Raw genomic sequence first — 23173 nt, 5'->3', positions numbered from 1 at the left:
CCATAAATCCACACAGTGGCTCCAGTGTTCAGCTCCTGGGATGGCTCCACGGAGCCAGGGATCAAATCCAGGTCTGCCAGTGGCTGAAGTCACTCAGGGCCCGTTGGTGGCCGCACGTCAGCCGCCCCTGGTGCCCCACGCGTGTCACGTCAACGCGGAGTGCCAGAGCCCGGCCCACAGCTGGAAACCAGGCATTGCTCTGCTCCTGTCCTCCTTCCAGAAACAAGAAAAAGCAGGGACAAAAAAGGGATTTGTTCCTAATGAGTCTGCTGCAAAGCTGAGTAAATAGAATTAATTAAGTGAGAGTTCTCTTGATACCTGCAGGGTTTGTGTGGGGCGCAGCCGTAGGGGTCGGTGTGGCCGCGGTGGGGATTGGGGCCAGCTGAGCTCCAGCCGTGAGGGGACATCTCTGGAGGCCACCAAGCTCGGGGTGACATTGGCAACCAACCTGATACATCACTGGGGCTTGGGGTGTCCTTGCTTGGGCCTGTCCCTCATTCCTTTGGACCTCTTTGTCCTGGAGAATCCATTTCTTTACAGGATCTTAAGTGTAGATCCGCAGCTTTTGGGTTGTCTTTTTTTTTTTTTTCCTTTCTTTTTTTTTGGTAGGGGTTTTGTTTGGTTTTGTGTGGTTTTTTAAACTAAAACAAAGCTGGAAACACCCAAAACAAACCAGAAAAAAAAACCCAACCAAAAATCTCAACGAAAACCCACTTGGTCCGGTTGAAAACTGACTTTTGGGCAAATAATGAAAGGTGTGTTTTTTAAGTAAACCTCTTAAAAATATTTTTTAAAATTACAGGTACTCGTCGTTCATTTGTTTTGATGCTTTGGGAAGCATTTGTACCTTTGGGTGATGGTTTGGGGTTTTTTTGCCACCTTCAGTGAGTGCAGAACTGTTGTTTCAAAAAAAATGGCAAATCAGGACAAGACAGGCAAGGCAGGAAAAATTTCCAGAGCTGATTTACTGATTTTTCCCCCAGTTTAGGGGGATTTGAGGCAGCCAGGGTATCCAGAAGCTTCTGGAGCAAGAGATGAGCCCTGGGAGGTCTGCAGGGTCTGAAGTCTCCATCTGTGGCCACAGAGAGAGGATCCACTGGGATTATCCCGGGGTTTGTGCTACCAAACAATTGCTCATTATTTCCCCATCACGTTTCCATCCTCTGCAAAACATCCCAGCGCTGCCTTATGGATTGGGAAAGTCAGGAAATTCAGTGTTGAAATGATGGGGACAACTTGTGGTGTTTATAGAAAATTGTACATTTAATACCAGAGGATTCCCATTTTTTGGCCTGCTTTTCTGCAGTCTGAAGTCCCTGGATTTTGCACGTCTAAATATCCTTAATCGCATCAATCCCGATGCTTGTTGCGGGCGGAGAAGGAATTCTGCTGGTAGCTAAAAAAAATAATTGGAAACTCTGAGAGCACTTGGAGCCTGTCAGGCTTTGTTATCCATGGAAATGCTGTGCTAATTCCTCGGAGGGTCGCTGGGAGGGTTCTCCTGCTACAGCAGGAGTTGGGTTTGGATTTCTGGGACCACATCCCACCTGGCTGGGGCCAGTGGAGGTGCAGGAGGCACCAACAGGTGAAGGGAGGCTGTGCCTGCCCTGGGACCCCTGGAAGAGCCCAAGGATAAGGCTTGGAGCACCCTGGGGTAGTGGGAGGTGTCAGGGTGGACCTGGGTGATCTTTGGGGTCCAGCCCAACCCATTCCAGATTCCCTGGCAGCCAGAGGTGCTCCTGCAGGGTGGCGGGGCCTGGCAGCGCGTTCCTGATTGCACGTTAAGATTAATGGGTATTTATTTGAACAACCATTCCATTTCAGTAGCCCTTAATGAGTCCTTTGATAGCCAGTTCCTTAATTAACAAGGCAGCCTCTTGGCGTTTCCTCTCCCTAATTGGGAACAGATTGGCCGTGTCTAAACAAACGCTCCCGGCAGCGGGGCCGGCTCCGGAGCCTCCGCGCGGCCCTTCCCCACCGGGGCTGCCCCTGGGAGCCCAGAGCTTCCCTGTCTGCCCAGGGCTTGGATCTTCATGGAAAGAGAGGATTTCCTAGCAGATCTCCTCAAGGAGGATGGACTCTGGGCTTTGGGATTGCCCAGGGAGAGTCCCCACGCCTGGAGGTGCCACCTGGACGTGGCACTCAGCGCTCAGGATGGGGACAAGGTGTGGCTCAGGCACAGACTGGACTCGGTGCTCCTGGAGGGCTTTTCCAGCCTCAGTGATCCTGTGGTGGTGTGTTCTGGTAGGAACCCCTTGGCTGCATCGCTGGGAGAGCTTTGGAGCTTGGCTCTTCCCTTTCAGTGCTTGGAGTGGCTACAGGGAACCTTCTGGATCCTTCCTGTGTGTCCAGAGGGATCCTGGGTCACCTTGAGCCACAGGGAACCTTCTGGATCCTTCCTGTGTGTCCAGAGGGATCCTGGGTCACCTTGAGCCACAGGGAACCTTCTGGATCCTTCCTGTGTGTCCAGAGGGATCCTGGGTCACCTTGAGCCACAGGGAACTTTCTGGATCCTTCCTGTGTGTCCAGAGGGATCCTGGGTCACCTTGAGCCACAGGGAACCTTCTGGATCCTTCCTGTGTGTCCAGAGGGATCCTGGGTCACCTTGAGCCACAGGGAACCTTCTGGATCCTTCCTGTGTGTCCAGAAGGATCCTGGGTGGCACAGGGAGGACAGTGTCACCTTGAGCCACAGGGAACCTTCTGGATCCTTACTGTGTGTCCCGAGGGATCCTGGGTCACCTTGAGCCACAGGGAACCTTCTGGATCCTTCCTGTGTGTCCCGAGGGATCCTGGGTCACCTTGAGCCACAGGGAACCTTCTGGATCCTTCCTATGTGTCCAGAGGGATCCTGGGTGGCACAGGGAGGGCAGTGTCACCTTGAAAGGTGTCATGGCAACCCCGAGGTTCCATCAGGAGCTGTGGGCAGAGGGATTCATTGCCAGGAATGAGCCACAAAACAATAAATCTGTGGGTTTTGCTGGGATACCACCCTTGGAATGGCTTTGTTTGACTGAGGTTTGAGAGGTTTGGGCATCTTGGCCGTGGAGATCTGTCAGCTTTCACCTGTGATCCCCGTTCTTCCCAGTGCAAATCCAGGTTTTGATGGGATTTGCGAAGGTCTTAAATAATGAATGACCCCACAGAGCTCTTCCTGGGATTGCTTTGTGTGGTTTGAAGCTCTTCAGTTTTCTGCCACGTTGGTAAAGGAGCACTGGTGCCTTTGAGGTGTTTGTTTTCCCCTTTCCCTGCAGAGTGCTCAGCTCAGGGCTGCATTCCTGCTCTTTGCTCCCTGTCCAGATCTCATCCCACCCTTTGGACAAATTGTTCCTGAGCTGGAGGGACCAGGGTGTCCCTTCTCATTCCCTCTCTCCTGACCAGAACTGGTGCCCAGGGCAGGTGTGGGTCACCCTTGGGGTGCCTCCGCAGGTTGATCTGACCCCTGCTTGGGGTTGTTCCTCTGAAATTTTGGTCAGTAGGGACAGAAAACCTTCCTGGGGTTTTTCCTTAGTGTGGTGTGGGAAAGGAGGGCATCCAGTGGGACCTGGGCAGGCTGGAGAGGTGAGCACGGGGGAAACTCATGAAGTTCATCTTGAGGAATGTTCCCCTGGAGAACGGAAGCTGCTCCTGAAACCCAGACAGGGCCAGAGCCGGGCTGGAGCCACTCTGGGGAGCAGGATCAGGACGTCACCGGTGCTTGCTCAGGGCGCTGGCACGGGGACAAGGCCTTTGGGAGTGCCCCAGCTTCTGCCACGCTCCGGAAAATCATCAGGGAATTAGCGCGGGGCCGGCTGAGCGCGGCGGCTCCTCTGAGCTCCCGACGGCCGCGGCGGCTCCTCGGAGATCCCGCTCCGTGCCAAGGCACAAGCCCTGGCACCGCCGCCGAGGGTGGGGCAGGTCACCATTTCGGGAGGGGTGGGGTGGGTAACGATTTTGGGAGGGTAATGATTTCAGGAGGGTTGGGGTGGGTAATGATTTTGGGAGGATGGGGTCAGTAATGATTTTGGGAGGGTTGGGGTCAGTAATGATTTTGGGAGGATTGGGGCAGGTAACCATTTTGGTAAGGTAATGGTTTTGGGAGGATTGGGGTGGGTAACGATTTTGGGAGGGTTGGGGTGGGTAACGATTTTGGGAGGGTTGGGGTCAGTAATGATTTTGGGAGGGTTGGGGCAGGTAACCATTTTGGTAAGGTAATGATTTTGGGAGGATTGGGGCGGGTAACAATTTTGGGAGGGTAATGATTTTGGGAGGGTTGGGGCAAGTAACGATTTTGGGAGTATTGTGGTGGGTAATGATTTCGGGAGGGTTGGGGTGGGTAACAATTTTGGGAGTATTGTGGTGGGTAATGATTTTGGGAGGATTGGGGTGGGTAATGATTTCAGGAGGGTTGGGGCAGGTGACCATTTCGGGAGGGTTGGGATGGGTAATGATTTTGGGAGGGTTGGGGCAGGTAACCATTTTCGGGGGTTTGGGATGGGTAATGATTTCAGGAGGGTTGGGGCAGTGGCAAACACGTCCATGCCAGACTCAGCTCTCTGTCTGTCCCGGGTGAGTCTGGCTCTTCCAGCGCTGCAGGAAAACTCAAAATAAAAACAAAAAGAACCAGGCAAAAAAAAAAAAAAAAAAACCAACAAAAATACCGTGAAGTGAAACTCCATCGTAAATAAGCTCTGCAGAGCAGAGGTGGGCATCTGTGGCAGGAGGATGTGCTCGATTCCTGCCAGCCAGAGCCATTCCAAGCGGGAATACAAACAACCTTCAGCTGCAGCGGCAGCTTATTAGCGCTGATATATCAGCGGCCGCGCGCTCGTTCGTCTCCTGTCAGCAGCAGCTGCTTATCCAGCAGATTTCCCGCTGTATTCCCGGGGAAATGGCCTGAAATTGATGTTCACAAGCCACGGCTGACTTTATAAGGAGCTGCTGTAACTCGTGGAGCGCAGGGGTGAGGCAGGAAAGGATTAAGTTGGGTCTTATTTATAAGGAGTGAAACCCATAAATTCTGGGAGGGTTTTAAATCTCGGTGCCCAGGGCAGGAGCTGCTGCTCATCCCTGGTGGTACCTTCTGTTCTCTGAGCAGACATTTAACACCGTGATTGAAACTCCTGTGGCATCTCCGAGTTCTCTGATAATAAATAAGGGGGAAAAGGGATTCAGGCTTAAAAAGCTGGGGAAAAAAAATCCATATACTTTTGCTTTTCTTCAGAAAATACTGGATCTAAACTGTGAGGCATCCATGTGTTCTGTGAGAGGAAAAACTGAGTGTTTTTTAAAGAAAAGGTTTTTAGGTGTTTAAACCTCAAGAGTAATGGAAATAAAAGGTTGTGTTCTCAGCTGGCCTGGCAAGATTCAAGTTCAGAGTGAGAACAGCGGGCATTTGCCCCTGAAACAGATTTAGGCCTGGCCTGATGCTGTGTGGAAAAGGCAGAAGGAGGGAAGGCTGAGCCAGAAGCTGTTTCTGGGCTTGTTTGGATCTCCTTTGCCATCACTCCAACGAGTCCTGAGGTAACATTCCTATAAGGAACATCCTCAAGTGCCCCTTCCACTTGGGGAAGCCTCTCAGAGTTGTGGTGCTGCCAAGCCCTGATGGTGAAATTGCTTTTCCAATCCCATTTTCCCTGTTTGTGGCTTAATTACATTTCCTCTCAATCATTGGTTCTTTTTCACCCATTCGTGGAGTCCCTTCTCATTCCCTCTCTCCTGACCAGAACTGGTGCCCAGGGCAGGTGTGGGTCACCCTTGGGGTGCCTCCACAGGTTGATCTGACCCCTGCTTGGGGTTGTTCCTCTGAAATTTTGGTCAGTAGGGACAGAAAACCTTCCTGGGGTTTTTCCTTAGTGTGGTGTGGGAAAGGAGGGCATCCAGTGGGACCTGGGCAGGCTGGAGAGGTGAGCGTGGGGGAAGCTCATGAAGTTCATCTTGAGGGGTGTTCTCCTGGAGAAGGGAAAAATCCAGGGAATCCTCAGAGCCCTTGAAGGGGCTCCAGGAGAGCTGGAGAGGGACTGGGGACAAGGGACAGAGGGACAGGAGCCAGGGAATGGCTGCCACTGGGAAAGGGGAGATTGGGCTGGGATCTGGGCAAGGAATTGCTGGCTGGGAGGGTGGGCAGGGGCTGGGCTGGAATTCCCAGATTTGCTGTGGCTGCCCCTGGATCCCTGGCAGTGCCCAAGGCCAGGCTGGGCACTGGGGCTTGGATCCAGCTGGGACAGTGGGAGGTGTCCCTGCCCATGGATGGGGGGAAATTGGATGGAATTTGAGGTCCAACCCAAACCATTCCATGGTTCACCTGGAACTGAGAACCTCCAAGGCTTCTCCCAGGGTTACAACCCTCTGTAAATTCCCACTGATGTGGAACATGAGCTACTCCGGGGATTTTCTCCTGCCCTTCCAGGAGGGGTCAGGAGCCCCATCCCCTGCCCTCAGCTGGGTCCCAAGGCTTGGCTGCAGAGCTTTGATTTCCCGTCCTCTGCTTCCAGCTGGGACATCTCAATGACACATGGAGAGGTTGAGGGCACTGGGAATGTCCAGCTGGAGCAGAGGAGTCTCAGGAGAGAGACTCTTTGGGATTTGCTCCTCCTGAGGGACAGCTGTGACAGGGACAGGGCCTGGGGAATGTCTGGAATGGGGCCAGGGCAGGCCCAGGATTTCTGGATTGCAGGGAAAGATTCCTCATCCAGAGGTGCTGGCACTGCCCAGGCTCCCAGGGAATGGGCACAGCCCCGAGGCTGCCCGAGCTCCAGGAGCATTGGACACACTCTCATGGACAGGGTGGGATTGTTGGGGGGTCTGTGCAGGGCCAGGGCTTGGATCCTCCATCCTGTGGGTCCCTCCCAACTCAGAACATTCCCAGATTGTGTCAAAACTCCTTGGCCACAGCAAAAACTCGAGTGTCTGTTGGAAGTAATGAAGAAAAATCACAGCCGGGCAGCGCCGTACTTCCCGCAGCTCTCAGAGATGAGGAATTGGCACGAGCAGGGTTTTAAATAACCCAGCGTGTCAGGAAAGCACAAACAAATGATGAAAAGCAAAGAAAAAACCCCAGAGCTCTGCTAAACTTTATGGTTGCCGTGCTTCATCTTCATTTTGGTGCAGGTGTTTGTTGGGAGGTGAGTGATGGACGCTCCGGAGCCTGGGAGCGGCGGCGAGCAGGAGATGGAGCACCCTGCCCTGCAACGCACGGCTCGGCTCCTTTTTTAAATGAAAAACCCATTTTTCCCTCCTGCTGAAGATGGATGTGGCCTGAAGATCCAAAACAAGTTTGCAGAGCTGGGAAAAAAACCCTTCCCAGCACAGGGATCAAACGTTGCCGTGCGGCGATAACGAAACCGGCGATGCCGAGCTGGAAACGCGGCGTAAACTCGGCGTTTAATCCCAGTTTAAACACAGCTTGCAAAGCGCGTCTCAGAGTCGGTGAGAGCTCCTAGGCCACGCCTTGGTGCCAGGAAAGCGTGTTAAGAGTCTTTTGTGAGCGTTTGAGAAGATAATCTCCTGCTGGAGCTGTTTTCAGGGCAGCGCCATGATCCAGAGCCTCCCTGGTGGCGTTGCACACGCAGGCATCGGGATCGTCCCTGTGGTGTCAGCCTGAGGGTTTGGGCAAAATCCCGCTCTGGTCCCAAAGGATTTCCCCCTTTTTATGGGTTTAGTTCCCGTGTCGGACCCTCCTGCTGTAGAGAGGTTCAGGTTGTGGGTGGGAATGTCCAAGGTCAGGTTGGACACTGAGGCTTGGAGCCGCCTGGGACAGTGGGAGGTGTCCCTGGCCATGGAATGAGGTGGGCTTTGGGGTCCCTTCCATCCCAAACATTCCGTGATTCCCTGATAATCAGTGGGGTGCTGTCTAGCCTGCGTTAGGGCATGACAAAAACACTTTGAGCTCTGAGCACCCCAAAGCTCTCCTGGGTGGGAGCTTCCCCAGCTAACAAGGCCTAACCCTTCCCTCAGCCATGGGCACTTCCAGAGGGGATTCTCTTGGGAGATGGTGGCTGTGACCTTGAGCGCTGTGGGCAGATCCCATCCCAGATGGGACACGCTGAGGAGGCTGGGCTGGGCTGAGCCAGAGACATTCTCTGGTGGCTTTACTGAGGAGGTTGGACTGGGCTGGAGAAGTTCTCTGGTGGATTTAACTGAGGGGTTTTGGCTGGGCTGGAGAAATTCTGTGGTGCTCTAACTGAGGAGGTTTGGGCTGCTCTGGAGAAGTTCTCTGGTGGCTTCACCAAGGGGGCTGCTCTGGATGAGTTCTCTGGTGGCTTTTACTGAGGAGGTTATGACTGAGCTGGAGAAGTTCTCTGGTGGCTTTACTGAGAATGTTTGGGCTGGGCCGGAGAAGTTCTCTGGTGGATTTAACTGAGGAGGTTTTGGCTGGGCTGGAGAAATTCTGTGGTGCTCTAACTGAGGAAGTTTGGCTGGGATGGAGAAGTTCTTTCGTGGCTCTAACTGAGGAGGTTTTGTCTGGGCTGGAGAAGTTCTCTGGTGGCTTTAACTGAGGAAGTTTGGCTGCTCTGGAGAAGTTCTCTGGTGGCTTTAACTGAGGAAGTTTGGCTGCTTTGGAGGAGTTCTCTGGTGGCTTTTACTGAGGAGGTTATGACTGAGCTGGAGAAGTTCTTCGGTGGCTCTAACTGAGGAAGTTTTGGCTGGGATGGAGAAGTTCTCTGGTGGCTTTAACTGAGGAGGTTTTGGTTGGACTGGAGAAGTTCTTCGGTGGCTCTAACTGAGGAAGTTTTGGCTGGGATGGAGAAGTTCTCTGGTGGATTTAACTGAGGAGGTTTTGGCTGGACTGGAGAAGTTCTTCAGTGGCTCTAACTGAGGAAGTTTGCCTGGGCTGGAGAAGTTCTCTGGTGGCTTTAACTGAGGAAGTTTGGCTGCTCTGAAGGAGTTCTCTGGTGGCTTTACCGAGGGGGCTGCTCTGGAGAAGTTCTCTGGTGGCTTTACCGAGGGGGCTGCTCCGGAGGTGTTCTCTGGTGGCTTTACTGAGGAAGTTTGGCTGCTCTGGAGGAGTTCTCTGGTGGCTTTACTGAGGAAGTTTGGCTGCTCTGGAGAAGTTCTCTGGTGGCTTTAACTGAGGAAGTTTGGCTGCTCTGGAGGAGTTCTCTGGTGGCTTTACTGAGGGGGCTGCTCCAGAGAAGCCCTGCGGTGGCTTTTTGTGCCGGTGTCCCTGACGAGTGTCCGTTTGTCCTGCAGGGGAAGGTGGCCCAGACAGCCTGCATGTCAGCCTGCAAGCACCTCTCGACGTCGCTGCTGCAGCTGCTGCTGGAGGCCGAGGTGAGGCAGCTGACGCTGGGGGCCCTGCACCAGTTCAACCTGGACGTGGAGGAGTGCGAACGTAAGAGCCACAAACACCCCTGTCCCTGTCCTTGGCTTGGGCACGCTTCCAGGGGGAATTCCTGCTCTGCCTCAGGCGCAGGGGCTTGGTGAGCAGGTAAATCGGGGTGGCCCACACCTAAAATGGGAGTTTGGCCCACGAGCTTTGAGGGTGGTGGGTCAGCTCTGTTTATAAAATGAGTTATTCATGGACCAGACAGGAGAAAACAAAGAAAAGGTTTTTATTATAGTTACTACAGGGTATAAACCAAAAATGTAGTGCATTACATGAAATTATGTGTGACAATAAGGTATTTCTATTAAAATGATATTTCTATTTCTATTTCTATTTCTATTTCTTATTATATTTCTATTTCTATTTCTATTTCTATGTCTATTTCTTATTATATTTACATTTCCATTTGTATCTATATCTATATTTATATTTATATCTATTTGTTTTTATTTTTATTTTTATTTTTATTTTTATTTTTATTTTTATTTTTATTTTTATTCAAACTGGGAAAAGAAATGGGGTGGGTTAGGAATCAAAAGAAACAGGATAGATTAAGAATCAAAAGAATGGCATAGATTAGGAATCAGAAGGAATAGGGTAGATTAGGAATCAAATGGAATAGGGTAGATCAGGAATCAAATGGAACCTCCTGCCAAATTGACCATGGTGTACCTGGTGTTTCCACCAACCTGCAGAGGAGTAGCCCCAAAGCAGCATCCCAAATTTGGGGTAAAATCCTGCAGTGGTGCTGTGCCCCTTGGTGTTTGGGGTCCCAGGTCTGGGGGTGGTGGGTGCCCACAGAGCTCACCCAGAGCATCTCCAGCACAGAGGATTCCAAGAGATCCAATTTTACTCCTCCTTCTCCTCTTCAGTGCTGCCTTGACACTCTCCAGACTGTCCCTGCATTTTGGGATGGGGTATTTTAAAACCAGGAGGGACTGGAGTGCATGAATCAAAAACCAGTTTGTGTATGACTCTTTCTGAGAAGCTGCGGCTGCCCCATCCCCGGGAGTGTCCAAGGCAGGGGTTTGGAATTCCAGGTTTGGAATTAAAGTAGGGCAGAGCTAACACACCCCTGCCCAGGATCCTCTTCCCTCTGAGGGAAATTGGGACTCGTCCTGGGGTGGGTTTGTTGGGATTCATCCTGGGATGGGTTTGTTAGGATTCATCCTGGGGTGGGTTTGTTGGGATTCATCCTGGGATTGTTTTTTTGGGATTCATCCTGAAATGGGTTTGTTGGATTCATCCTGAGATGGGTTTTTTTGGGATTCATCCTGGGATGGGTTTGTTGGGATTCATCCTGGGATGGGTTTGTTGGGATTCATCCTGGGATTGGTTTTTTGGGATTCATCCTGAGATGGGTTTTTTTGGGATTCATCCTGGGATGGGTTTGTTGAGATTCATCCTTGGATGGATTTGTTGGATTAATCCTGGGATTGGTTTGTTGGGATTCATCCTGAGATGGATTTGTTGGATTCTTCCTGACATGGATTTGTTGGGATTCTTCCTGACATGGATTTTTTGGGATTCATCCTGAGATGGGTTTGTTGGATTCATCCTGGGATGGGTTTGCTGAGATTCATCCTGGGATGGGTTTGTTGGATTCATCCTGGGATTAATTTGTTGGTATTCATCCTGAGGTGGGTTTGTTGGATTCATCCTGAGATGGATTTGTTGGGATTCTTTCTGGGATGGGTTTGTTGGATTCTTCCTGACATGGATTTGTTGGGATTCATCCTGGGACTGGTTTTTTTGGGATTCATCCTGAGATGGATTTATTGGGATTCATCCTGAGATGGATTTGTTGGGATTCATCCTGAGATGGATTTGTTGGGATTCATCCTGAGATGGGTTTGTTGGGATTCATCCTGGGATTGTTTTTTTGGGATTCATCCTGAGATGGGTTTGTTGAGATTCATCCTTGGATGGATTTGTTGGATTCATCCTGAGATGGATTTGTTGGATTCATCCTGGGATAGGTTTGTTGGGATTCATCCTGGGATGGGTTTGTTGGGATTCTTCCTGGGATGGGTTTGTTGGGATTCATCCTGGGATGGGTTTGTTGGGATTCATCCTGAGATGGATTTGTTGGGATTCATCCTGGGATGGATTTGTTGGATTCTTCCTGGGAGGGCTTTGTTATGATTCTTTCTGGGATGGGTTTGTTGGGATTCATCCTGGGAGGGATTCGTGACTGTGGTGGCTGAGAACCCAGAGCTTGACAGAGTTCCTAAAGAACCCCGGTGATCTTTGATTTTAGGGTATTTTAGGTTTTTTTTTTTTCCCCAAAATATCCACATTTTGGCTTTCGTGGTTGAGGTGGAGACTGGGATGTCTCGTGTTATCACAGAATCCTGGAATGCTTTAGGTGGGAAGGGACTTTAAAGCCCATCCACTGTCCCAGGGTGCTCCAAGCCCCATCCAGGCTGGCCTTGGACACTTCCCGGGATCCTGAGGAGTGACTCAGTGACATCACCTGTTGGTTTCATCGTCCCCTGGCACTTCCCATTACCAACCCAAGTTCTTCCACCCTTTATCCCACATTTTCCTGACCAGATTTTACTTCAGCTGCCCCCGTCAATCCTGAGATTAAATTAACTGCTGGGAACAATCCCCCAGCAGGAATTTTGCCGTTTCCAACACGAGTTTTTCCATTTTTTAACATCCCCTTGCCCTTTTCCAGCCCCCAGCTGACCAGCTCGGGAGAAGGATCCCGGTTTGATGATTCCCACCCAGGTCCTGCAGCTGCACCATAGCTCACAAAGCAATGCCTGGTTTTCCTCCTGGTGCTGCCTCAATCTCTGAATTCCTGACTCTCCTTTGTGTCCCTCAGCTCCGCTCCAATGGGTGTCTGCCCAGGGATGGGTGCTAGAGCTGGGAATAATGGGAAGTGTTTGTCATCCCTAATAATTCCCTGTTTTTTGGCTGCAAACGCTCCAAACCCGGCAGTTTCCCGCCCCATCCGTTTCGTGGATCACGGAGCAGCAGCTCTTCCCTTAAAGCTGCTGCTGCCAAGGAAGATGGATGGGATTTCAGAGCAGGTTGGAAAGCACAATTCCTTAAATTCCTGTTGTTTGGGGAGCCCGAGCCGGGAGCACTCAGACATCCCGGGGCAGGTGACGCCAACCTGGCAGCAGGGTCAGGGACCTGTCCCCAGCCCCGTCCCCAGCTGCCAGTGGAGCAGGGAATGGAGATGGATGCTGGAGCTGGATCCTCCTCATCCATCACTGTCAGCCCTGAGCAGACAGAATCCTTCCCCTTTCCAGCAGCAAATCCGTGCCCCTCATCCCCACGGGTCCGTCTGGTGCCTCTGCTGCGCGTGGGAATCGCTGTAATTTGGTTATTTTGGAGCAGAAATCCATCAAATTCTGATGAATTTTGGGATGAGCCAGTTCCAAGAGGGAAGTGGCGTATTCAGAAAATAAGTTTCGGTTTGCAAGGTTGGGGTTTATTCTTTGGGGTTCTTTTGGTGATTTTGAATCTTTTTTGTACCTGAAAGCACAGGTGTGAATCTCAACATCCTCACAGCTCGTGCCTCTGCCTCTGTCCTCTTCCTCCCCTCAAATTCCCAAACCTTGCCCAATCCAGCAGTTTTCTCTTGCACTTACACATTAAAATAGGATTTTATTTCTGTTTGGAGCACTTCCAGTGAGAGCCATGATGAGGGAGTGGGGCTGCAGAGTTTTGATGCTGGAGTTTATTAAGGTTTTGTTTGTGGATGCTGAAAAAATAATCTGGTTAAAAGAGAGGTGAGGTGAATTAAGGAAATTATTTTATATATTTTATTATGTATAATTTTGTATATATTTATTACAATATATTTTATTGTAATTAGGCATAGTTTGAAGGGGACAAGGCCTGCAGGGACAGGAGCCAGGGAATGGCTCCCACTGGAAAGGGGAGATTGGGCTGGGATCTTGGCAAGGAATTGCTGGCTGGGAGGGTGGGCAGGGGCTGGGCTGGAATTCCCAGATTTGCTCTGGCTGCCCCTGGATCCCTGGCAGTGCCCAAGGCCAGGTTGGACACTGGAGCTTGGATCCACCTGGGACAGTGGGAGGTGTCCCTGCCCATGGATGGGGTGGGGTGAAGATGCTCTTTAAGATCCCTTCCAACCCAAACCAGTCTTGATTCTGGAATTTTGGAATTCTGTGGTCCTTGGCAGATGGATGAGGTTGTGATGGGACCCCTCACCTGCTCTTTAAGTCTCCCCCTTCCTTAAATCAGTGCTGTTTTGGTGTGTTCGAAGCACAGAAAATGCAGTTTATTCATTTTATTAATTTTCTGATCTTCCAAAAGGAAGCTGTTGTAGGACTGAGGAGAGACAGTGAATTAAGCAGACCCCAAGAGCCAAATCTTCCATGTTTTCCTCACGTGGATATCCCATAATCAGCAGCATTTTTGGTGTGAAAGAGGAGAAAAGAGAAATGGATTTGGATTGCTTGTGATGGGAGAAACCTGGGGAAAATCCCAGCTGTTTTCCATGGATTGTCCTGGTGAGACCGAGGAGTGTCCAGCTGGACCCATCCTGGAGGAGATGCAGGGTCCTGAGGGGTCCAGGAGAACATCCTCTGGTGTTCCCAGCAGGAAGGTGTTTCCCAAGGTGTTTGGGAGCAGCTCTCCATGGATTTGAGTGCTTGGATGGCACCAGTGGCTCCAGGGAAGGGCTGGAGGTGGATTTGGGATGTGTTGTAGGGCAGTGTTGGGGTGCTGAGGTTCTCTCACCCCCTTTTAAACCTGGACTAAGGCACAGCTTAATGAACTGCCTGGACAGACTCAGTGGGACACATCTCCTTGTGTTCAGGAGCCACTGCTGGGCTAAAAAGAAGCAAAAAGCCCAACCCTGGAGAGGGGAAAAAAATCCCAGAGGATTTTTTGGAACCTGTAAATTTCCTTTTTTTTAGAAAAGAAATTTCATTTTTTCAGAGGGTTTCTTGTCTTCCAGAATGCATCCATAATCCAAGATTTAACAATGCAATGGGATTTTTTAACTCCTACATGCCCGGCTCTGGTCTTTTTGAACTGATAAATCTATATATTTTATTTTTATATATATATAAATATATAAATAAATATAAATATAAATATATTTTATATTTTTTATTTATATATATTTACTTATTTATTTATATTTATATAAAATCCATAAATATATATACATAAATCCATATAAATATATATGTAAATCCATATATATATAAAAATCTATATAAATATATCTATAATATAATTTAATTATAATTTTATAATTTATATATATAATATAATTTGATAAATGCATCATTTCCCCATCTCCCCTCTACCTCAGACGTAGTGGGAATCAAGTGGAACAACCCAGATTTGGAGGTCACAGCTGAAAAATCCCAAAGAATCAGGGCTGTTCTCCCTCCTAGGAAGTGTTTCCCATCTCCATAACGGGTTCCAGCAGTGGCTGAGGGGTTTTTACAATCCTCAGATCATAAAATGAGCAATTCCATAATCTCCAAACTCTCTTAACTGCTGCTTTTATGGGAAATTAAAAAGTGATATTTCAGGTTCCAATAAACGCCCTATTTTTAGTCAGCCCCTCTCCCGGGGATCAGCCAGGCACACACCCAGATGTCTCTGCTGGCTGGAGGAATTCTCCATCCCAACAGATTGTCCCAAAATGTGCCCACATGGATCCTGGCACGGCCTTTCCCCAGCTCCTCCTTGGCTGCCTTATCTGGCTTGCGGGAATTTCTCGTGTGGAAATCCTGGGATTTGGGGGAAGTTCTGGGGTTTGTCCGTGATGCTGGAGTCATCCTCTCCCTTGGCATGATCCCAAGGACTCCCAGGTGTTCTTCCAACCTGTGATTCATCAGGGACTCGAGTTAGGATATCCCTGACTGGTGTCTGTCCTGCGGCAGTGCACCAGGAAAAATCTGGATTTGGGGGAAAAATGGGAGTGTTGTAGTGGAGAGATGGGAAGGTTTGAGCAGAACAGATCAGGAAAGGAATGTCCACCCCACAGGTGCTGATCTCTCGATGTGCCTCAGTCCTGGGGTCAGACTTGGGTACCTCCCAACAGGAGAGACCCTGGAGGGGCTGGAGTGTGGCCAGGGCAGGGAACGGAGCTGGGAAAGGGCTGGAGAATCCCTGAGGGAGCTGGGAAAGGGCTGGAGAATCCCTGAGGGAGCTGGGCAGGGGCTGGAGAATCCCTGAGGGAGCTGGGAAGGAGCTGGAGAATCCCTGAGGGAGCTGGGCAGGGGCTGGAGAATCCCTGAGGGAGCTGGGCAGGGGCTGGAGAATCCCTGAGGGAGCTGGGAAGGGGCTGGAGAATCCCTGAGGGAGCTGGGAAGGGGCTGGAGAATCCCTGAGGGAGCTGGGAAGGGGCTGGAGAATCCCTGAGGGAGCTGGGCAGGGGCTGGAGAATCCCTGAGGGAGCTGGGCAGGGGCTCAGCCTGGAGCAGAGGAGGCTCAGGGGGACCTTGTGGCTCTGCACAGCTCCTGCCAGGAGGGGACAGCCGGGGGGGTCGGGCTCTGCTCCAGGGAACAGGGACAGGAGGACACAGGGAATGGCTTCCCACTGCCAGAGGGCAGAGATGGGTGGGATATTGGGAATTCCTGCCTGGGAGGATGGGCAGACCCTGGCACAGGGTGCCCAGAGAAGGTGTGGCTGCCCCTGGATCCCTGGAAGGCCAAGCTGGACCCCTAACCTGGCCTTGGACAGCTCCAGGGATGGAAATTCCACAACCTCTTGGGATGGGCACGGCTCACACTTGCTGGTGTTGAGTGATCTGAGAACTTCACATCTGCCAGGACACATCCATGAGCACCTTGGGTCCGGGTCTGGGAAGCTGTGGAGATCCCTGACCCAACTCCTTAGCCAGTCCTGTGGATTCTGTTCCAAATTTCTCGGCACGCATCTCCGACATCCTTCTAAAGAGCTTCCTTCTCTTCAACTTGAAAAACATCTCGTGGTCAGCCCCTGGGGAGTCCCTCCCTGGGGCTGTGGGTGCTCCTCAGCCCTGCCATGTCCCATGATGGGACCACTCCTTTCTCTGCACTGACAGCACTCCAGGCCCATCTTTGTTCCATCAGAGGAACGTTTGATGGGCCGGGAGAGAAGTTTTTCTTTAATCTGACCCAGTTCAGAGTGTTTTGGGTAACTCCTCCCTCTTCCCACAGCTCTCTGAAATTACCCAGATGGGAATGAGCTCTGAGAGTCGGGCTGTAATGGGGAACAGCTTCAGAGCAGGGCTGTGTGGGAATGGTGTGGGAGAAGGAGAAGCTCAGGATGGAAACTGGGTGAAGGAGAAGCTCAGTGTGGCAATTGGGATCTTCTCTCTGTTCCTCTTGCCTCGATTCCTCCCCGGCATTTCTCACTTTTTCCCACCTATGAGCTTCTCCAGACTCCATGGATTTGTTCTTCAGCCTCAGTGACCTCAAGGTGCCACTTTGTTCCTGGGGATACGGAACAGGAGGTCCCAATCACTTGACTCTTTTAGGATGGCCTTCCAAGGCTTTATCCAAGAAGGTCCCATCACTTGGCTTTTCCAGGATGGCCTTCCAAGGCTTTATCCAAGAAGGTCACATCACTTGGCTTTTCCAGGATGGCCTTCCAAGGCTTTATCCAAGGAGGTCCCATCACCTGGCTTTTCCAGGATGGCCTTCCAAGGCTTTATCCAAGGAGGTCCCATCACTTGGCTTTTCCAGAATGGCCTTCCAAGGCTTTATCTAAAGACATCCCATCACTTGGCTTTTCCAGAATGGCCTTCCAAGGCTTTATCCAAGGAGGTCCCATCACCTGACTTTTCCAGAATGGCCTTTCCAAGGCTTTATCCAAGGAGGTCCCATCACCTGGCTTTTCCAGGATGGCCTTCCAAGGCTTCATCCAAGGAGGTCCCATCACCTGACTTTTCCAGGATGGCCTTCCAAGGCTTCATCCAAGGAGGTCCCATCACCTGACTTTTCCAGGATGGCCTTCCAAGGCTTTATCCAAGGAGGTCCCATCACCTGACTTTTCCAGGATGGCCTTCCAAGGCTTTATCCAAGGAGGTCCCATCACTTGGCTTTTCCAGGATGGCCTTCCAAGGCTTCATCCAAGGAGGTCCCATCACCTGACTTTTCCAGGATGGCCTTCCAAGGCTTTATCCAAGGAGGTCCCATCACCTGACTTTTCCAGGATGGCCTTCCAAGGCTTCATCCAAGGAGTTCCCATCACTTGGCTTTTCCAGGATGGCCTTCCAAGGCTTCATCCAAGGAGGTCCCATCACCTGACTTTTCCAGGATGGCCTTCCAAGGCTTCATCCAAGAAGGTCCCATCACCTGGCTTTTCCAGGATGGCCTTCCAAGGCTTTATCCAAGGAGGTCCCATCACCTGACTTTTCCAGAATGGCCTTCCAAGGCTTTATCCAAGGAGTTCCCATCACTTGGCTTTTCCAGGATGGCCTTCCAAGGCTTCATCCAAGGAGGTCCCATCACCTGACTTTTCCAGGATGGCCTTCCAAGGCTTTATCCAAGGAGGTCCCATCACTTGGCTTTTCCAGGATGACCTTCCAAGGCTTCATCCAAGGAGGTCCCATCACCTGACTTTTCCAGGATGGCCTTCCAAGGCTTCATCCAAGGAGGTCCCATCACCTGGCTTTTCCAGGATGGCCTTCCAAGGCTTTATCCAAGAAGGTCCCATCACTTGGCTTTTCCAGGATGGCCTTCCAAGGCTTTATCCAAGGAGGTCCCGTCACCTGACTTTTCCAGGATGGCCTTCCAAGGCTTTATCCAAGGAGGTCCCATCACTTGGCTTTTCCAGGATGGCCTTCCAAGGCTTTATCCAAGAAGGTCCCATCACTTGGCTTTTCCAGAATGACCTTCCAAGGCTTTATCCAAGGAGGTCCCATCACTTGGCTTTTCCAGGATGGCCTTCCAAGGCTTTATCCAAGAAGGTCCCATCACTTGGCTTTTCCAGAATGACCTTCCAAGGCTTTATCCAAGGAGGTCCCATCACCTGGCTTTTCCAGGATGGCCTTCCAAGGCTTTATCCAAGGAGGTCCCATCACTTGGCTTTTCCAGGATGGCCTTCCAAGGCTTTATCCAAGGAGGTCCCATCACTTGGCTTTTCCAGGATGGCCTTCCAAGGCTTTATCCAAGGAGGTCCCATCACCTGACTTTTCCAGGATGGCCTTCCAAGGCTTCATCCAAGGAGGTCCCATCACTTGGCTTTTCCAGGATGGCCTTCCAAGGCTTTATCCAAGGAGGTCCCATCACCTGACTTTTCCAGGATGGCCTTCCAAGGCTTTATCCAAGGAGTTCGCATCACCTGACTTTTTCAGGATGGCCTTCCAAGGCTTCATCCAAGGAGGTCCATCACTTGGCTTTTCCAGGATGGCCTTCCAAGGCTTTATCCAAGGAAGATGACTTCAAGATCTCCATCCTTCCTTGAGGAACCCTGAGAGGGTCGATTCCTCACATGTTATCTGTGGCCATGAGCAGATTGGTCCGTGTTCCCTTCCCTGGGAGCTGCTTCAGCCTCCATCCCAGAAGTGCCGTCACGAATCCCATGTAATTCAGAGGAGATCCTGCCCTCAGATGATGTTTTTGAGGGATGAAGTCACGTCTGGGTCTGTTTTTACCTCTCAATCCATGCAAGGCCCCGTCCCCGCGTGCGCGGCCGCGCCAGGGGCACAGGGAGATCCCCCCGTTGTCTGTAATTAATTAATTTACAGTGGATGTCTCTTTTCTGCCGTGCCTTTGAACTCTTTATTCTTTGTCCATTGTAAAGGGCTTAACGGTTCCTGTTCCTTGATTCTTTCATCAGTGAAATGTTTTGGAAGAGAGGTTGGAGTCCCCCTGTGACCTGCCCTGGGTGGCCCAGGCCTGTAGACCTTGCACAGACATTACTTTTTTGGCCTGAACACAAACCCCTCAAACCTTTAGCCTGGCTAAATGCTTTGTACAAACAGCCGCATACTGATCCGCTCTATTCTCCGGTGATTTTCTGCTCAAGGGGCTGCTCTCTAGGTTGCTTGCTATGTTTGCCACTTGCCTTGGTCGTGAAGACAGTACAATAAACGAATCCGACAGTACTGAGGCCAACACTGCGCTCGGTTGTTCCGAGGAAATTATCCTGAAATCTGCTTGAAGAGATTAAACCCAAGAAGAACTGGCTGTGTCTCTCCTCTAAAGCTCCGCTCTCCTCTTTGTTTCTCTTTTTTTGCTCCGAGACTTTGTTCATTCCTCCTTCAGAATGGGTTGGTGGCATTGGTATGTAAAGTGTGACCTGCGATTGCAGGAGGTGCAGCTCCTTCTCCAGCAGCCCAGGGGAAACATTGCATTCATTCCTCTGCAGCTTTTCTGAGTGTCTGAGCCGAATTCCTGTTCTCGTCTCTTCTGGGATATGACAAATATCAGCTCCTACATCATTCCTTCTGGAACACAAAGAATATCAGCTTTTACATCATTTCTCCTTGGACACAAACATTATCAGCTCCTACATAATTTCTTCTGGGACACAAAGAATATCAGCTTGGATGTCGTTTCACTTCTTGGATGTCAGTCATAGAATCCCAGAATTGTAGGATTTGGGTTGGAAAGGACCTTAAAGATCATTTCATTCCAACCATGGGCAGGGACACCTTGTGCTAGAAGGTTCCAGAGCTTTGTTAATCCAGTGTTGATTAAATCTTTTGATGAGAATTGCTGTAAATTGTGTTGGCTCAGTGTGTGACCATCCTAAATTTTTAAGTGTCACTCCATAACTCTCCTAGCTTCATCCAGTAGCTTCCTTAGGAATTCCTTAGATTGGTTTGGGATGGAAGAGACCTTAAAGACCCTCCTGTTCCAGCCGTGGGCAGGGTCACCTTTCTCTAGAAGGTTCCAGAGCATTATTAATTCAGTATTTTGGTGAAAATTGCAGCTTAAATCAGTTTTGGCTCAGTGTGTGACTATCCTAAATTTTGAAGGGCAGCATCACTCCATAACTCTGCCACCCTTCCTCCAGGAGGTTCCTTAGGAATCACTGACTGGTTTGGGATGGAAAAGACCTTAAAAGCCATCCAGTTCAGGATGGAAAACACCTTAAAGGCCAGTTCCAACCTCTCCATGGGCAGGGACCTGTGGGAAGGGACACTGGGCAGAGACAGCTAAAGGTGAGCTGCTAAGGAGCAGCCGTGTCCTGGATGAAATCTCTCTTGGGATGAAATCTGTCTTGAGATGAAATCTCTTTTGGGATGAAGTCTGTCTTGGGATAAAATCTGTTTTGGGATGAAATCTGCCTTGGGCTGAAATCTGTTTTGGGATGAAATGTGCCTTGGGATGAAATCTGTTTTGGGATGAAATCTGCCTTGGGATGAAATCTGGCTTGGAATGGAATCTGCCTTGGGTTTCTCACAAGCAGCCGACAGCGGTGATAAATTCACCAGCCTTGTGAGAACATTCTCAATCACAGGCATTTTCTCATGAGGATTTGAAGTTCATGCTTTGGGGAAGATCTTAAATTTCCCAACTCCGTGTGTGCTCCTAAATAGATGCTGAACAGCTGTGAGGCCCTTGATCCAAAATAGAAACTCGTTTTCCTCGCAGTCCTTCCAGGGTTTCTTTTCCAGGATTTCTCCAAATGTAATCAGGAACATGAGCTGACCCCATCCTTGGAGGGTAGGACATCGTGGTTGGGTTTCCCAAGCCAGGGACATCTCCAACCCTGAGCCACCCAGAGGAGTTTCACCTTGAGAAGGTGCTCAAGCACCATTTCTCACTTATAAACATTTTTAGTTTCTCAGGTATTGTGCTTTTCCAAAGCGTTTTAGGATTGATGTGGCTTTCGGGATAATTGTTCCAGATGGGACAGTGGGGTGTAGAGGGAATGTGTAAAGATGATTTATCCCTTGCAGATCAGAGTCAGAGGGTTTGGTTGATCCTCCCTCCCTGCTGGCTCGGGCAAGCTGCAGGCAAATTTTATAGCAAACTACATTAAAATGCCTTTGCAGTTAGGACTAATTAAAACAGTTGTTGAGGGACACATGTGAAGTCACTTTGGGCTCTTTGCACCCAAAATACTGCGGGAGTGGTCAGTGGAATTGGCTGGAGCTGAGCAGCTCAGATCTCAGGGAATCATGGAATGGTTTGGGATGGAGGGACCTTCAAGATCATCCAGTCCCATGTTCTGTCATGGGCAGGGACACCTTCCATTGTCCCAGGGTGCTCCAAGCCTGGCCTGGGACTTTTCCAGGGATCCAGGGACAGCCACAGCTGCTCTGAGCACCCTGTGCCAGGGCCTGCCCACCCTCCCAGGGAAAGGGAAGAACTTTCTGTTCATCCCAGTCCCATCCTGTGCAAAACCCCAAAGGCACGACCATGGATTGTTCCCACTGACTTTGGTTTGTGCTTTTTCTGTCCAAAATCTGAATATGAACAGTCACATCCACAATTTCTGTTTTTATTTGTTCATCACTCCCTTTGACTCATAACTTCAGATAAAAGCAATGATTTCCCAGCCGTGTTTGCTCCTGTCCTGCAGCGGTTGTCATTGAGTGATCACTGCAAAGATGAGCGATGGTTTCAATCTCAAAGCTCTTCTGGCATCTGAGACTATTAAAAAGCAGAGTCTGAGAAGTGTCCCCTGTGCCCCTGGAGGTGCCTGTGTCTGGCTTGAAGGATGTTCTCCATCCCAAGGTTTTAATGGAAGGTGGAGCAAGGGAGCTGATTAATAACCCTGCTTTGCTTCCCCGAAACGAGGCGGTTGAGGGACAGCACTGAGTCCTGGTGTTTCACTCATTAATCTCTTCTTGTTAGAGCCAAGGGGCTGCTCCGTGACTGGGCTGCTCTAGGAAAGCTTTGGAAATGGGAGTGTGATGATTTATGTTCCTGATTTCTGTCTTGGCTTGGAAATAGGAAAACTTTTGGGAGGACAAGTGTTCAAGGCGAAGACCACCTGACATGAAATCGCTTTGTCCATTGGTGCCTCTGATTAGTCATGGAGACAAAAGGCAAAATCCTCCTTCCATATTGCCCAGCCATCCCTAATCCTCATCTTTGTGGAGCTTTAGGAGATGTTGGAGGGTCCCTGTACTGGGATAGATGGACGATAATGGGCCATGTAACTGGAAAATCTGTATTTGGTGCATATTTTCCCTCCTTTCTCCCTTTTTGCCGTCACACCTGGCTTCATCCCAAGGAAGCATTTCATTCCTGCAGCACCTCCAGTGCCTGCAGGAGCCACACAACTCATCCCCAGGCAGGTGCTCCCCCTCGAGCCTCTGGTGGCCTTGAGCTCTGGCCTCACAACCCAGGTCCCCATCAGTGCCGAGAGGCTGTGAGGAGAGAGGAGATGAAGCTGTAACTGCAGAGGGTGAAAATGAAGTGAAGTTGGGCAGAACCAGCCTCAAAAGACACCCTGGGATGCGTGCAGGCGTCGGCTTCATGAGCATTCCCAAGGAAAAGCTGCTAAATGCCATGGAAGAAGCAAGGTCCTCTAAGATGGATCCATTCAAGCCCCTTCAGAGGTTTTAGGTTTGGCTTAAAGAATGGATTAGGAGAAAAATGAGCAACCAAAGTATGAGATTTTGGCCAGATTAGGCTGGAAGGAGATAAATGTGGCCTTGGAAATATTCTCTTCGCTTTAGAAGCCAACGTTATTCAGTTGTCAGATGTCTTCATCCACCAGAAATAAAAATGCCACCCAACGGCCGCGGGTCTCCGCGTTTGGGCTGACCAAGAGGCGCCATCACCAGATCATGCAAATAATCTGCTGCCTGATAATTAATGACACGGCCGGGCATATTTTTTTGATGAATGCTCATGGAGCCTGGTGACAGGCGTGAAATTAGAAAATTCCTTCAGCGCCCTAAAATATAAATAGCTTTCGGAACTGAAAAGAGTTTCACAGCTGAAGATTTTATTGTGTTGAGAGGAAAAA

At 50.3% G+C, this 23173-nt stretch overlaps 1 protein-coding gene across 4 annotated transcripts in view; it reads left to right on the top strand.

Moving 5' to 3' along the window:
• Positions 1–23173, top strand: part of EXOC6B (exocyst complex component 6B) — a 328073-nt gene that overhangs the window by 233141 nt on the left and 71759 nt on the right. For all 4 annotated transcript variants that reach the window (XM_059845563.1, XM_059845562.1, XM_059845564.1 and 1 more), the window contains exon 19: positions 9171–9312. In XM_059845563.1, the coding sequence (XP_059701546.1) occupies positions 9171–9312 (142 nt within the window). The remainder of the gene's footprint in view (positions 1–9170; positions 9313–23173) is intronic.

The sequence above is a fragment of the Haemorhous mexicanus genome, chromosome 4 (genome assembly GCF_027477595.1).
Source record: "Haemorhous mexicanus isolate bHaeMex1 chromosome 4, bHaeMex1.pri, whole genome shotgun sequence".
In the NCBI taxonomy this organism is placed as follows: domain Eukaryota; kingdom Metazoa; phylum Chordata; class Aves; order Passeriformes; family Fringillidae; genus Haemorhous; species Haemorhous mexicanus.
The sequence above is the reverse complement of the archived record's forward strand: the minus strand, read 5'-3'. Positions and strand labels throughout refer to the sequence as shown.